This window comes from Crinia signifera, chromosome 7 (assembly GCF_055691185.1).
Source record: "Crinia signifera chromosome 7, ASM5569118v1, whole genome shotgun sequence".
Lineage (NCBI taxonomy): Eukaryota > Metazoa > Chordata > Amphibia > Anura > Myobatrachidae > Crinia > Crinia signifera.
The window spans coordinates 26,526,467-26,542,625 of NC_139223.1; the positions used below are offsets into that span (position 1 = coordinate 26,526,467).

At 49.0% G+C, this 16,159-nt stretch overlaps 1 protein-coding gene across 1 annotated transcript; it reads left to right on the forward strand.

Annotated features, from left to right (window-relative positions):
* The first annotated feature begins 1,144 nt into the window (after positions 1–1,144).
* Positions 1,145–13,458, forward strand: GFER (growth factor, augmenter of liver regeneration). The gene is made up of 3 exons (XM_083152613.1): positions 1,145–1,378; positions 4,654–4,862; positions 13,087–13,458. Exons 1-3 carry the CDS (start codon positions 1,178–1,180, stop codon positions 13,247–13,249), a joined length of 573 nt encoding a protein of 190 aa, XP_083008739.1. The 5' UTR covers positions 1,145–1,177; the 3' UTR covers positions 13,250–13,458.
* The last annotated feature ends 2,701 nt before the right edge of the window (positions 13,459–16,159 follow it).

Sequence of the window (16,159 nt, forward strand, 5' to 3'; positions counted from 1 at the left end):
ATGCAAGGTGACGTCACCTCAATTAAGTAATTACCCTGGTGCACCAGTTAGCCAGATTACTGCCTACTGATATGGTTATTGGTGTGGTGTCTGATGTACGGTTTGATATATGTGTACATGTTGAACGTAGCCTTCAGTGTTAACGGTACCGTGTCGACTCGTTAATCCAGTAGTAACGTTAAAGCGGGGGTGTTTTACCCAGAACGCCGTCACGGTACCTTGAACACGTGGAGTCTGTAGGCCCTAGTGGGCATACGCGTAGTGTGACTAGGTCACTTGTGGTTGGTATTACCGAGCCTAATTGACAGTTGAACGCCTTAGTGATAAGTTATCACGCTTTATTGTTTTCTCTAGTAAATACTAATAATTCAAGTTCATATTCATAACTATTGTTTACTGTACCAACTATTGTGCCTTATCCTTGCTCTACTGCTCAGTCGAGGGGGTCAGTGGCCAGAGGTTGCCCGTACTCCAAGAATAAACCTAAGTTACTTTACCAAACAGTGTCCCTTTCATTGAAGTGTAATCTCCTGCCCAACGGACCACGGGAAATCGGAAGAACCTGAAGTGCTCCGAAGATACAAGGTAAGAGGGGAACCCCCCTCCTTCGCACTCCGGTCACCACACCTGCAGGCTGCAAGGTGTAAAAAAAAAAATAGAAAAAATAAATAAAGAAAAATTACAAACGGCGTGGGGTCCCCCCACAGCCGTAACCAGCACCAGGCTAAAAGAGGGCCGGTAATAAAAAAATCAGGAAACCCGACAAATAGGGGTTCCCCGATTTTTTAAAACCAGGTCCGGGGCTGGTTCCCAAAATACGGGGGACAAATGACTAGGGGTCCCCCGTATTTTAAGAACCAGCCCCAAGCCAAACCAGCCAGCAGGTTTCACGAATTTTGTTAGTAAATTTCCCCCATAATCTGGAAACCTGCATATATGTATCAGTCAGGCACTAGAAAGGATAGGCACAGTGGCTAATACATGGCCACACTGATAGCTATGTATGGTATGAGCACCTAATGTAATAATAACAACCACATATTACGGCATGCACACAGAATAGATGATGTGTATCTACTAGTGCCAGCACACCTGCTCCTTCCACCACACCTTCAGTGCATGCACAGCGCCACCTGGTGCCCCAGCGCCTGTCAGTGTGTGCACCGCTCTTCCCAGCATGCATTACTCCGGCAAGATGGCGGCGCCCAGTGATCGGCATCCCCCCAATCCTCTCAGCGGGTTTCCGTTCCCTATTCCCGGGGTGAAGGATGAGGGGGCCGGCCAGGCGGAGAACGGGAAGCCGCGGAAGCCCTGCCGGGCATGTATGGACTTCAAAAGCTGGATAAGAACGCAGAGGAAGCAAAACGCGGCCATTCCGGTAAGAGTCCCCGGGCGTGTATATCACCTGAGGCCCCACTGTCCCCGGGCTTGCGTCACCGTCGGCCTCCCCTGTTTCCGGGCGTGTGTCACTGGAGGGGCCCCCCTCCGGTCTCTGGGCGTGTGTCATCTGAGTGGCCCTCCTCTGGTCTCTAGGCATTTGTCATCTGAGTGGCCCTCTTCTGATCTCTAGGCATGTGTCATCTGAGTGGCCCTTCTCTGGTCTCTTGGCATGTGTCACCTGAGGGGCCTGTCTCTGGACGTGTGTCACCTGAGGGCCCCTCTCCTGTCTCTGGGCATGTGTCACCTGAGGGGCCCCCCTCCTGTCTCTGGGTATGTGTCACCTGAGGAGCCACCCTCCTGTCTCTTGGCATGTGTCACCTGAGGGGCCCCCCTCCTGTCTCTGGGCATGTGTCACCTGAGGGGCCCCCCTCCTGTCTCTGGGCATGTGTCACCTGAGGGGCCCCGATACTGTCTCTGGGTATGTGTCACCTGAGGGGCCCCCCTCCTGTCTCTGGGCATGTGTCACCTGAGGGGCCCCCCTACTGTCTCTGGGTATGTGTCACCTGAGGGGCCCCCCTCCTGTCTCTGGGCATGTGTCACCTGAGGCCCCTCCCTATCTGCTGGCGTGTGTCACCTGAGGGCACCGAATCCCTGGGTGTGTGCACCTGAGGCCCCCTCCCTATCTACGGGCGTGTTGTGAAACCCAAAAGGTTTTTCGAAGAGAATGTATTGCACATAAAATCAAAAAACATAACAATATAAATGGTGACTGCAGCTTTAATGTGACTAAAAGATAATGAACCATGCAGTATGTGATTTGTCTTTAGACTATTGTCTCATGCTCACTGTGCAGTATGTGATTTGTTATTGGGCTGTTTGTGCTGCACTCACTGTGCAGTGTATGATTTGTCTTCAGGCTATTTGTGCTGCGCTCACTGTGCAGTGTGTGATTTGTTATTGGGCTGTTTGTGCTGCGCTCACTGTGCAGTGTGTGATTTGTTATTGGGCTGTTTGTGCTGCGCTCACTGTGCAGTGTGTGATTTGTTATTGGGCTGTTTGTGCTGCGCTCACTGTGCAGTGTGTGATTTGTCTTTAGACTATTGTCTCGTGCTCACTGTGCAGTGTGTGTGATTTGTTATTGGGCTGTTTGTGCTGCACTCACTGTGTAGTGTATGATTTGTTATTAGGCTGTTTGTGCTGTGCTCACTGTGTAGTGTATGATTTGTTATTAGGCTGTTTGTGCTGCGCTCACTGTGCAGTGTGTGATTTGTTATTGGGCTGTTTGTACTGCGCTCACTGTTCAGTGTGTGATTTGTTATTGGGCTGTTTGTGCTGCGCTCACTGTGCAGTGTGTGATGTCTTCAGTCTGTTTGTTCTGCGCTTACTGTGCAGTGTGTGATTTGTCTTCAGGCTATTTGTGCTGCGCTCACTGTGCAGTGTGTGATTTGTCTTCAGGCTATTTGTGCTGCGCTCACTGTGCAGTGTGTGATTTGTCTTCAGGCTATTTGTGCTGCGCTCACTGTGCAGTCTGTGATTTGTCTTCAGGCTATTTGTGCTGCGCTCACTGTGTAGTGTATGATTTGTTATTAGGCTGTTTGTGCTGCGCTCACTGTGCAGTGTGTGATTTGTCTTCAGGCTATTTGTGCTGCGCTCACTGTGTAGTATATGATTTGTTATTAGGCTGTTTGTGCTGCGCTCACTGTGCAGTGTGTGATTTGTTATTAGGCTGTTTGTGCTGCGCTCACTGTGCAGTGTGTGATTTGTTATTAGGCTGTTTGTGCTGCGCTCACTGTGTAGTATATGATTTGTTATTAGGCTGTTTGTGCTGCGCTCACTGTGCAGTGTATGATTTGTTATTGGGCTGTTTGTGCTGCGCTCACTGTGCAGTGTGTGAGTTGTCTTCAGGCTATTTGTGCTGTGCTCACTGTGTAGTATATGATTTGTTATTAGGCTGTTTGTGCTGCGCTCACTGTGCAGTGTGTGATTTGTTATTGGGCTGTTTGTGCTGCGCTCACTGTGCAGTATGCGATTTGTCTTCAGGCTGTTTGTGCTGCGCTCACTGTGCAGTGTGTGATTTGTTATTGGGCTGTTTGTGCTGCGCTCACTGTGCAGTGTATGATTTGTCTTCAGGCTGTTTGTGCTGCGCTCACTGTGCAGTGTGTGACTTGTTATTGGGCTGTTTGTGCTGCGCTCACTGTGCAGTGTATGATTTGTTATTAGGCTGTTTGTGCTGCGCTCACTGTGCAGTGTATGATTTGTTATTGGGCTGTTTGTACTGCGCTCACTGTGCAGTATGTGATTTGTCTCCAGGCTGTTTGTGCTGCGCTCACTGTGCAGTGTGTGATTTGTTATTGGGCTGTTTGTGCTGCGCTCACTGTGCAGTGTGTGATTTGTTATTGGGCTGTTTGTACTGCGCTCACTGTGCAGTATGTGATTTGTCTTCAGGCTGTTTGTGCTGCGCTCACTGTGCAGTGTATGATTTGTTATTGGGCTGTTTGTGCTGCGCTCACTGTGCAGTGTATGATTTGTTATTAGGCTGTTTGTGCTGCGCTCACTGTGCAGTGTATGATTTGTTATTGGGCTGTTTGTACTGCGCTCACTGTGCAGTGTGTGATTTGTCTCCAGGCTGTTTGTGCTGCGCTCACTGTGCAGTATGTGATTTGTCTCCAGGCTGTTTGTGCTGCGCTCACTGTGCAGTGTGTGATTTGTTATTGGGCTGTTTGTACTGCGCTCACTGTGCAGTATGTGATTTGTCTTCAGGCTGTTTGTGCTGCGCTCACTGTGCAGTGTGTGACTTGTTATTGGGCTGTTTGTGCTGCGCTCACTGTGCAGTGTATGATTTGTTATTAGGCTGTTTGTGCTGCGCTCACTGTGCAGTGTATGATTTGTTATTGGGCTGTTTGTACTGCGCTCACTGTGCAGTATGTGATTTGTCTCCAGGCTGTTTGTGCTGCGCTCACTGTGCAGTATGTGATTTGTCTCCAGGCTGTTTGTGCTGCGCTCCCTGTGCAGTATGTGATTTGTTATTAGGCTGTTTGTGCTGCGCTCACTGTGCAGTGTATGATTTGTTATTAGGCTGTTTGTGCTGCACTCACTGTGCAGTGTATGATTTGTTATTAGGCTGTTTGTGCTGCACTCACTGTGCAGTGTATGATTTGTCCTCAGGCTGTTTGTGCTGCGCTCACTGTGCAGTCTGTGATTTGTCCTCAGGCTGTTTGTGCTGCGCTCACTGTGCAGTGTGTGATTTGTCTGTTTCTCCTTTGTTGCCTGCAGGAAGGAGACATTGAGGAAAGAGAGCGTCCCGCGGAGTGTCCCCTAGATCGGGAAGAGCTTGGCCGGAATACATGGTCCTTCCTGCACACAATGGCTGCTTATTACCCAGACAGTCCCAGTACCAAACAGCAGCTGGAGATGAAGAGTTTCATTAACCTATTCTCCAAGTTTTACCCGTGTGAGGAGTGTGCAGAGGACCTGCGCGAGAGGTGTGTGTGGTGTGTTCTATTTGTAGTGCTCACATGACCTCTGGTATAACCATTACAATGATGTCGGATGATTGTGGTTATATATATATACACTATATCTAACTGAGTGTCCTCATAGTAACCCCAGCCAATAATAAGTAAAACATATTCCAATGTATCTTTTGGGTGGCAAGTGATTCAGGGAGCATCGGAGGTTGGTCACCTGTGTTACCGATGCTGGGTCACCTTTCCGAATTGGGGGGGGGAGCACCGGCAAGTGTGTATGGACTTGCCAATGCCGGCCCACCGTGCAGATATTGGTGGCCGTGGGGATTGTAGAGTGTGTACGCACCCTTTACAGTTAGCTTGTGCCATACCCTCCACCCACTTCCACAGGAGGCGCCGTACCAGGTAAGTTACTGATAGACCACCAGGGACATTTTGTCAATGTTTCCTAAGTGTTGACATGCTGCATATGGAGATTCTCATTATAACTATTGAGAAAGTTTACACACTGTAATATTGCCAGCAGGACACAAGGGAGCACGGTAACAGGTGGGATAGATCACTGTATACTAATACACAGCACAATGGGCCTTATTCTAGTTCACTCTTAGAGGCAAATTCCTTCTTAGCTGGACAAAACCATGTGCACTGCAGGGGGGCAGATGTAACAGGTGCAGAGAGATTTAGCTTTGGGTGAGTTATTTTGTTTCTGTGCAGGGTAAATACTGACTGCTTTATTTTTACACTGCAATATAGATCTCACTTTGAAGAAAAACCCCACCCAAATCTAATTCTCTCTGCACAAGTAACATCTGCCCCACCTGTAGTGCACATGGTTTTGTCCAGCTAAGAAGGAATTTGGCCCATAATGAATAACACTGCACAGGAAAGAAACGGGTTAATGCTGTATAAATGCAGTTGGACATGTTTAGTAGTAAGAGAATAAAGCGTCATTACCTGATACTGTATATGGACTTTTAAAAGTAAAAGCCGGAACTGCAGGGAATCTGATATCGGTGTGATCTGTGCGTCCCAAACTGTGGGTGAGCTGCTGAGAAGTGACAGCTCACCGGATACATTACGTTCTACGCCTGCGTCTACTGGCTGCTCACGCTGCATTACCGCTGTCTTCTGTCTACGCTGCCAAATTGTGACTGTGATTGCAGAAGGTGCAGTCTGTATCCTGTACTGGTGTTGGAAGCGGAGGTTAGTATTATCTCAGGGAGACCGACAGAAAAGGGCCTTCTTTTCAAGGGGGATTGGTTGCACCCCTTTCTCTTTCAATGGTCCTGGTGACACAGCTTCACATTGGGATGTAGGAGGGTCCGCAGGAGCCAGGCACCTATCCTAAAGCTTTTGGAGGGTAGGCTCCTCCCCTACTGCATCCCAGATTCCTCAGTTCGTGTTAGGTGCCCACTGGAGTGGGTGCTATTCTAAAGGGCTGCCGGAGCAGCCGAAGGAGTAGAGCTAGTTAGGGTTTTTATTATTTTATTAACTTTTACACTAGCTAGGTAGGCACAGTGTGAGGATTCTCATTAGTGAATCCTCACACTGCTAGCGCAGCAGGAGCTGACAGAAGCGAGTCCTGTCAGCTCACTGTGCACGAGGGAGACGCTGTCTGGCCTCCCTGTGCAGCGCTTACAGCTTCTTTTAAGAAGCTGCCTGGGCTCCGGAGCGCTCTGAAACCGGCTTCACGCTAGGTGGGGATCATGGGGGACAGGCGCTCCGTGATGGCGGCGGCCATTTTCTGCGGAGCTTACACACTGAGCTCCTGATATGAGAGGACAGCAGTGTTGTTACAGGCATGTTCCGAGTGGTCCCCAGCTGAGGGGGAGATACTGGAACAAGGAGATCCTACAATGGGAGCGGCTGTCTGGGGGTAGTTGGCGCCAAAAGTCACAGACCCCGCAGCAGCAGGGACTTGGTCCCTTCCCTCACTCTGTTTTGGCGCCATTCAGAACGCTTGCAGCGGAGCTGAGCTGGCTTACAGATCCTGACAGAGTGATTGGATTTCCTGGGCATCGCTTTCCCCATTCTGAAGACTACAGAAAGCTAAGTGAACTGAGTATATTGGTTCTGTATATAATGTTTGTACATTTAATGCTGGGACTGTGTTAATTGAGAACATCAGGTCTGAGCAACAGCCTGTGGTCTTGGGGGAGGGAGCCTTAAATGCATTGAGCGCTTGCAGTGGTTGTACACTGAGATTTGTCCCTGTGGGGGGCTTATGTATTTATATGCGCTGCTGTGAAACCCATGGGGAGTGAACCCCAGAGGGTAGTACATCGGAACTTGCATGGGCCAAGCCCTAGGCAGGTCTAAAGAAATGCTTTGGTGCATTACTGGACAGGCAGAGTGATGGCTGGTAACTTCCCTAGACCATTGCCATTCTCTCAGCAGTCTTTTAGCTCTTTGCCTCGGACCCAGACAGATCCTGACTGATTACAGGTCATGCAGGATACTGCTATGGGAATCAGCAGGTTTAAATTACTTGTTGCACAAGTTTTATGGTTATTCTGTGGGGACCCCCAAAAAGGTCTTATTCAGGGCCATTATTAGCTGCTGATGAGGTAGGAGAGTACACAGAACAAACCAGGGTGATATTTCTGAAGAGTCCTCAGCCTCAAGAGTAGAGGATTTTATTACTGCTGTTAAACAGGCATTAAATTTGTCTGTGAAGGATAAACTCCTGCAAAGGTTGTTTTTTTTATGAGACAGCGTAAAGAATCTGATATCTCCCTGCAAAGGGGCCTGAAAAACCCCGATAAAAGGCTTCAGATACTTAAAAGATTTCTAAGCCTGTACCCCATGCCTGAGGCGCATGCTGACCTCTGGAAAAAAGTCCCAGTGGTAAATGATTCTGTGGCACGTGTATCAAGACCTCAGGTGGAGCCACTGTGCTACCAGTACAAGGGGGAGCAGCGTTTAAGGACCCCGCAGACAAAAAGCTGGAGGGTAACCTCAAAGCATTATTTTAAGGGGTGGGATACACCCTACGCCCTCTGATGGTTTCAGCCTGGGTCTCTAAGGCCATGATCGTGTGGGCCAGAAATTTGTGCACTATTTTACACGCTGACCCTTGTGTGTTATTGCTTGCAGAGAAGCTTAAAAACGGCTGCAGAGCATGTATTGGAGTCTGAGAGGAAGCTCTCAAAATGGCTGCCAGAGTTTCCACAGTGTCTGTAAATGCCAGGAGAGTGCTCTGGCTTAAGGCTTGGGAGGCAGATAATGTGTCTAAGAAAGCCTTAGAGACAATAGCTTTTAAAGGAAAGCTGTTATTTGCTTCTGAACTGGAAGAGATTATTAAGCAGACCACAGGTGGCAAAAGTACTTTCCTGCCAGTCCCTGCAGCCAAGCAGACATCAAGGTTTTCTGCTTTTAGGCCAGTCTTGCGGCCCTCCCTTAGAGGAGGTGCGTCTTTCCGAGGGCAGCCCTTCAGGGGAAAGGTCCTAAAGTCTAAATTTGGTTCCTTTCATAAGAAACCAAACACAAAGGAGAGGACAAACCATCTGCATGACTGCCAAGGGTTTTGCCCGGCGGTGGTCAAGATGGGGGGACATCTGACACTGTTCAAAGACGCATGGGCATTGTTAGACCGGGATTCTTGGGTGTTAGAAATTATAACCCAGGGTTACAGAATTCCCTTCAAGGGTCTTCTTCCAAGAAGATTCATTCCCACGCCAATACCAAAAGGGGCTCGGCTCCGTACAGCTCCCTTGGGAGCGGCTCATTCTCTTTTAGAGAAGGGTGTGGTGATCCCGGTCCCCAGAGCGGAATGGAAAAAAGGCTTTTATTCCACTCTGTGTCGGGTGTCCAAACCAGACGGGTCTTTCAGACCGATTCTCAATTTAAAGTCGTTAATTATCCATTTGTGGGTAGACCATTTCAAAATGGAGTCTCTACGGTCAGTGCTGTGAAGCCTGGACCAGGGAGAATTTTTGGCGTTCATGGATGTCCAGGACGCATACCTTCATGTTCCTGTTCACCCAGGACATCAGGCTCTATTGAGATAGGAGACCATGCACTTGCAATTCCAGGTGTTGCACTTCGGCCTGGCCACAGCGCCAAGGGTATTCACCAAGATAATGTCTGTAATGGCGGCTGTGCTTCGACTGAGGGGAAACACTGTGATCCCATATTTGGACGACCTGCTGTTCAGAGCGGAGTCAGCAGACATGTTGAAGAGTCACTTGGCAAAAGCCATTGGGTTTTTGGCAGGCTCACGGCTGGTTTTTAAACTTACAAAAGTCTCAGTTGGTGCCGTCACAGAGACTCCAATTCTTGGGGATTGGTCTGGATACCCAGTTGCATTGGGTGTTTCTACCAGAGGCATAGGCCAGGGATCTGGCTGCCTTGGTACAAGAGATCCTAGGGTCTCAGAGCACAGCAGTATGGAGGTGCCTCAAACTGCTGGGGAAGATGATGGCGTCTTTCGAGACGTTACAGTTCGCCAGGTTCCACTCTAGAGTGTCCCAGTGGACAGGGAACACTCAGACCATGAGGTCAGAACAAATGGTGTTGTTTTCAGAAACTCGATCCTTCCTAAAATGGTGGATGGAGGTGGATTCCCTTCGGGGGAGTCGGTCCCTGCAGTCCTGGAGCTGGTTGGTAGTCACTACCGACGCCAGTCTCAGAGGCTGAGGGGCAGTAGTCGTGGACCTGTGTCTGCAGGGCTTGTGGACTTTAGAGCAGAAAGACTGATACTTTACAGTCTGCCTTACTGATCAACATCTTGGAACTGAGGGCTGTGTGGAAGAGGTTTTCTCTGGCGGGAGAAAAGATTACAAGAGCTCCCTTTTAGGCATTCAGACCGACAACGTCACAGCTGTGGCGTATCTGAATCACCAGGGAGGCACACACAGCAATCTGGCCATGTGGGAGGTGTCCCGAATCTTCTTGTGGGCGGAACAGAATGTTCTAGCATTATCAGCAATCTTCATACCAGGAGTGGAGAATATAGAGGCCGACTTCCTGAGCAAGGAGAAACTGATGGAAGGAAAATGGAGGCTGAATCCACAAGTATTCCACTAGATTACAATAAGGGGGAAACCCCGGATAGGGACCTGAAGGCATACAGGTTCATCCATCAGGTACCCAGGTTGTATGACAGGACGTGGGATCCACTGGCAGAAGCAGTGGATGCCATGACTATCCCCTGGGAGGGGAATCTTCTTTATGATTTTCCGCCAGTTCCAATGCTGGCAAGAGAGTTGAAAACAATACAGGCCCAGACAATTCCAGTAATTTTCGTGGCCCCAGATTGGCCAGGGAGATCCTGGTACTCGAGGCTTCAGAGATTCTCTGTGGACTCGTGGCGTCTACCTCTGAGGTCAGACCTTCTAAAACAAGGACCGTTCAACCAGCTGGATTCAGCTCGATTAATTTTGACGGTCTGGCTGTTGAAAACGCCATTTTGAGGAATATAGGATTCTCAGAGGCGGTGGTTAACGCAATGAGGAAAGCCAGAAAGTCAGTGTCTTCGGTAAATTATTTTGGGGCCTGGAAGACCTATATTTGGTGGTGTGTAAGACAGAGGTCACGCACATCGAGATTTAAAATGGCTAAATTGTTGGAGTTTTTTACAGGAGGGCCTTTCCTCTGGGTTAGGCCTTCAGTCACTCAGAGTACATATCTCGACCGTGTCAATTTTTCTTTCCAAAGAAGGATTGCGTTAGAACCAGAAGTACAGACCTTCCTGCAGGGGGTTTATCTATTGAAACCTCCCTACAACCAACCAGTAGCGCCAGGGGAATTATCTCTGGCTCTGGAGTACCTTAAAGAGGCGCCTTTTGAGCCGTTAAGGTCGGTTGACCTTAGTTTCCTTTCAGGGAAGCTGGTATTTTTGTTGGCGGTGGCGTCAGAAAAAAAAAAAAAAAAAAATATCGGAGTTGATTGCTTTGTTCTACAAGTCTTCCTCCCTTATATGTCATGATGATAGGGCTGCCTTTCGGACAGTACCCCTAGATTTTTACCAAAAGTAGTCTCTGCTTTTCTTCTAAATCAGGAGATTGTTCTGCCTGTGTTTCAACCCCCAGAGGGTTGTTAGGAAAAGGGACAAATTGAGGAATTTGGATGTTGTGCGCGTCTTGCGCGTTTATGTGGACAGAGTTAAGAGTGTCAGAAAGACTGGTACTTTACTGGTTTTGTATGACATACACAAACTTAGTTGGCCTGCTTCTAAGCAGACCATTGTTAGGTGGTTGCGCTCTGTTATTGCGTTTGCATATACTAAAGTTGGTAGGCCTGTACCGGCCAGGATTAATGCGCATACCACCAGGTCGGTTGGCACCTCTTGGGCGGTTCGACATGGGGCAACAGCTGAGCAGGTTTGCAGCGCTGCCACTTGGTCATCTGTTCATAATTTTGCCAAATTCGATAGGTTCCATGAGTTCGCGTCGGTGGACGCATCATTCGGGCGAGCAGTGATGAATACTGCAGACCTGAGCGTACCCACCCAAAAGGACCGGCTCTGGAACGTCCCAATGTGAAGCTGTGTCACCAGGACCATTGAAAGAGAAAAAGGGATTTTTGTAAGAACTTACCGTTCGAATCCCTTTCTCTGATATGGTCCTGGTGACACAGCGATCCCTCCCTTACGCTCAGTAAGTATGCCAGTGTTCATGATGTTTCATGTTATAATTGGTTGAAAGGTTAAATTTAAAATTGTGCATATAATATGTGCAGGCGTTGTACTGAGTTAATGTATTCCAGTGGCTTTGAAAGATTGAACTGAGGAATCTGGGATGCAGTAGGGGAGGAGCCTACCCTCCAAAAGCTTTAGGATAGGTGCCTGGCTCCTGCGGACCCTCCTACATCCCAATGTGAAGCTGTGTCACCAGGACCATATCAGAGAAAGGGATTCGAACGGTAAGTTCTTACAAAAATCCCTTTTTCCCTGTAACAGCCCCATGCCACCCAACACCCCTAAACAGTGGATGTTTGGTAATAATTGGTTAAATATTAGTAAAAGATACAAATATTTATTTTTTTAAAAGCCTTTGTAATCCGAATAACAAATCAAGACAAGCGAGTCAGCACGCAAAGGCCGTAAAATGCTAACCGTACACGTGTCACAGGCCCGAGCCGGTGGAAAATGTCATTCATTTGAGCAGGAAGGGTGGATAACAGCCAAAGAAGAGCATGAGAACAGAAGGTACTGTAGGGGTGAGGAGATGAGGAAGGAACTCTGCCTATGTAAAAAATAAAATAAAGGATTGTTACATAAAGAAAAATGAACACCAAAGTAAGGGACCCAGGTCTCCCGAACCTTACTGAAGGAACTCGAGGAATTGTGCACAATACTCGTCAAGTATTCCTTCTGATGCAGTACAAAATTGTAATTGGTTGATTTGTGCAATATCCTCTTACTTCATTTTTTGAAGGATTAGTAAATGTAACCCTATGGGTGAAATGTAATAGGTTGAGAGAATCAGAAAGTGAGAGATATGGTAAGAAATCTCCTCTCTTTTTTTTTAAAGCGGCAATCATTTACACTGCAAAATCAAACTGGGATTGTAGTGTAAATGATTGCCGCTTTAAAAAAAACTGGAGATTTCTTACCATATCTCTCACTTTCTGATTCTCTCATCCTATTACATTTCACCCAATGTGTCAACTTCTTTTGATGATTAGTATCTACAGGAAAATGTCATGGCAGCAAGAGTAACGGAGGGCAAATACCTCCAAGTGGGCATCTATTTAGGACAAGCCAACCAAATACGCTTGTTTCATTATCTTCCTCTTACTGGCGCAGTGTGGGTCAACAACAAGCCCCTCATGCTGGCATTTTGAGAACCACATGTGCCAGCTGTGGTGAACGATCTGTGCCGTACATCCACAGATGATCAGTGTCGTCCTCTGGGCACTTTTAGGAAAGCGTTCATCTGTTACGGGCAGGTTGTAGTGAATGCCCCCCTCTGTTGCCCGTTGCTGATGAGGTGTGTCCAAACTGAAATCTAAATAGCAGTGTAAATATAAAGCAGCCAGTATTTACCCTGCACAGAAACAACTAACTCTCCCACATCTAACTCTCTCTGCACGTGTTACATCTGCCCCACCTGCAGTGCAGCATGTTTTTTGTCCATTAGAGAAAACAACGTGCTTTGAGATCCAGTCTGAATAAGGCCCTGTACTTTTAGCATATGCTGAAATGGAAGCGTTTGAACAGAAATGTTATTGAATGATCTCTGCTTTGCTCTGAGCCAGAGAGTCACCGTATCTGCATGTATTGTGTTCCCAGGCTAACGAGCACCCAGCCTGACACCAGCAGCAGGCACAACCTGTCGCAGTGGATGTGCATGATACACAACGATGTCAACAGAAAGCTCAGCAAGGGGGAATTCGACTGCTCGAAGGTGGATGAGAGGTGGCGCGACGGCTGGAAGAACGGGTCCTGCGACTGATCCATCTTGTCGTTACTTTATATATTGTCAGGTTCTAGGAGAGCAGCCAGCACCTTTGTGGCAGACAGGTCCAGGTAGAAGGGGACAGATTTCTTCTTTACTGTAAAAGTTTGGATATTTTGTATAGTAACAAGTTGCTCTACTGAGCCGGCCTATGTCCTCCTATGTACAGAATAAACCATGTGGGTGACCTCCGCAGCCGCCTCTCTGACATCTCATACTTCATTTCTTATGTTTTATTAACTTGGAACCTAGAAAAGAGGAAAAAACTAATAGTAACGTGCAAGCTCCCTATTACAGTCCTAGCTGGCCTTTCCCCTCAGTGCCCGTTGCTGGTCCCTATTACATAGTCCTAGCTGGCCTTTCCCCTCAGGGCCCGTTGCTGGTCCCTATTACATAGTCCTTGCTGGCCTTTCCCCTCAGTGCCTGTTGCTGCTCCCTATAACATAGTCCTAGCTGGCCTTTCCCCTCAGTGCCCGTTGCTGGTCTCTATTACATAGTCCTTGCTGGCCTTTCCCCTCAGTGCCCGTTGCTGGACCCTATTACATAGTCCTAGCTGGCCTTTCCCCTCAGTGCCTGTTGCTGCTCCCTATAACATAGTCCTAGCTGGCCTTTCCCCTCAGTGCCCGTTGCTGGTCTCTATTACATAGTCCTTGCTGGCCTTTCCCCTCAGTGCCTGTTGCTGGTCCCTGTTACATAGTGCTAGCTGGCCTTTCCCCTCAGTGCCCATTGCTGGTCCCTATTACAGTCCTAGCTGGCCTTTCCCCTCAGTGCCCGTTGCTGGTCCCTATAACATAGTCCTAGCTGGCCTTTCCCCTCAGTGCCCATTGCTGGTCCCTATTACAGTCCTAGCTGGCCTTTCCCCTCAGTGCCCGTTGCTGGTCCCTGTTACATAGTCCTAGCTGGCCTTTCCCCTCAGTGCCCGTTGCTGGTCTCTATTACATAGTCCTTGCTGGCCTTTCCCCTCAGTGCCCATTGCTGGTCCCTATTACAGTCCTAGCTGGCCTTTCCCCTCAGTGCCCGTTGCTGGTCCCTGTTACATAGTCCTAGCTGGCCTTTCCCCTCAGTGCCCGTTGCTGGTCTCTATTACATAGTCCTTGCTGGCCTTTCCCCTCAGTGCCCGTTGCTGGTCCCTGTTACATAGTGCTAGCTGGCCTTTCCCCTCAGTGCCCATTGCTGGTCCCTATTACAGTCCTAGCTGGCCTTTCCCCTCAGTGCCCGTTGCTGGTCCCTGTTACATAGTCCTAGCTGGCCTTTCCCCTCAGTGCCCGTTGCTGGTCTCTATTACATAGTCCTTGCTGGCCTTTCCCCTCAGTGCCTGTTGCTGGTCCCTGTTACATAGTGCTAGCTGGCCTTTCCCCTCAGTGCCCATTGCTGGTCCCTATTACAGTCCTAGCTGGCCTTTCCCCTCAGTGCCCGTTGCTGGTCCCTATTACATAGTCCTAGCTGGCCTTTCCCCTCAGTGCCCATTGCTGCTCCCTATTACATAGTCCTAGCTGGCCTTTCCCCTCAGTGCTTGTTTCTAGTCCCTATTACATAGTCCTAGCTGGCCTTTCCCCTCAGTGCCTGTTGCTGCTCCCTATAACATAGTCCTAGCTGGCCTTTCCCCTCAGTGCCCGTTGCTGGTCCCTATTACATAGTCCTAGCTGGCCTTTCCCCTCAGTGCCCATTGCTGCTCCCTATTACATAGTCCTAGCTGGCCTTTCCCCTCAGTGCTTGTTTCTAGTCCCTATTACATAGTGCTAGCTGGCCTTTCCCCTCAGTGCCTGTTGCTGCTCCCTATAACATAGTCCTAGCTGGCCTTTCCCCTCAGTGCCCGTTGCTGGTCTCTATTACATAGTCCTTGCTGGCCTTTCCCCTCAGTGCCCGTTGCTGGACCCTATTACATAGTCCTAGCTGGCCTTTCCCCTCAGTGCCCGTTGCTGGACCCTATTACATAGTCCTAGCTGGCCTTTCCCCTCAGTGCCCGTTGCTGGACCCTATTACATAGTCCTAGCTGGCCTTTCCCCTCAGTGCTTGTTTCTAGTCCCTATTACATAGTACTAGCTGGCCTTTCCCCTCAGTGCTTGTTTCTAGTCCCTATTACATAGTCCTAGCTGGCCTTTCCCCTCAGTGCCCGTTGCTGGTCCCTATTACATAGTCCTAGCTGGCCTTTCCCCTCAGTGCCCGTTGCTGGTCCCTATTACATAGTCCTTGCTGGCCTTTCCCCTCAGTGCCCGTTGCTGGTCCCTAATACATAGTACTAGCTGGCCTTTCCCCTCAGTGCCCGTTGCTGCTCCCTATTACATAGTCCTAGCTGGCCTTTCCCCTCAGTGCCTGTTGCTGATCCCTATTACATAGTCCTAGCTGGCCTTTCCCTTCAGTGCCTGTTGCTGGTCCCTATTACATAGTGCTAGCTAGCCTTTCCCCTCAGTGCCTGTTGCTGGTCCCTATTACATAGTCCTGCCTGGCCTTTCCCCTCAGAGCCTGTTGCTGATCCCTATTACAGTCCTAGCTGGCCTTTCACCTCCAGGGCCCGTTGCTGGTCCCTGTTACATAGTCCTAGCTGGCCTTTCCCCTCAGTGCCCATTGCTGGTCCCTATTACAGTCCTAGCTGGCCTTTCCCCTCAGTGCCTGTTGCTGGTCCCTATTACATAATACTAGCCGGCCTTTCCCTCAGTGCCTGTTGCTGGTCCCTATTACATAATACTAGCCGGCCTTTCCCTCAGTGCCTGTTGCTGGTCTCTCTTACATAGGCAGTGGTCGGGTAGATTGGATCGGGTAGCTGTAAGGTCCGGCTATGTTATAGTTGCGGCCAGTTGTGATATGACAATGCAGGTTGTCTGTGGTCAGCAGTCGTCCAGATTATCAGGGAACCCAGTAAATGATACAGGTTGGTATGGGAGGTATAGGAATCTCTGCCACCAATTC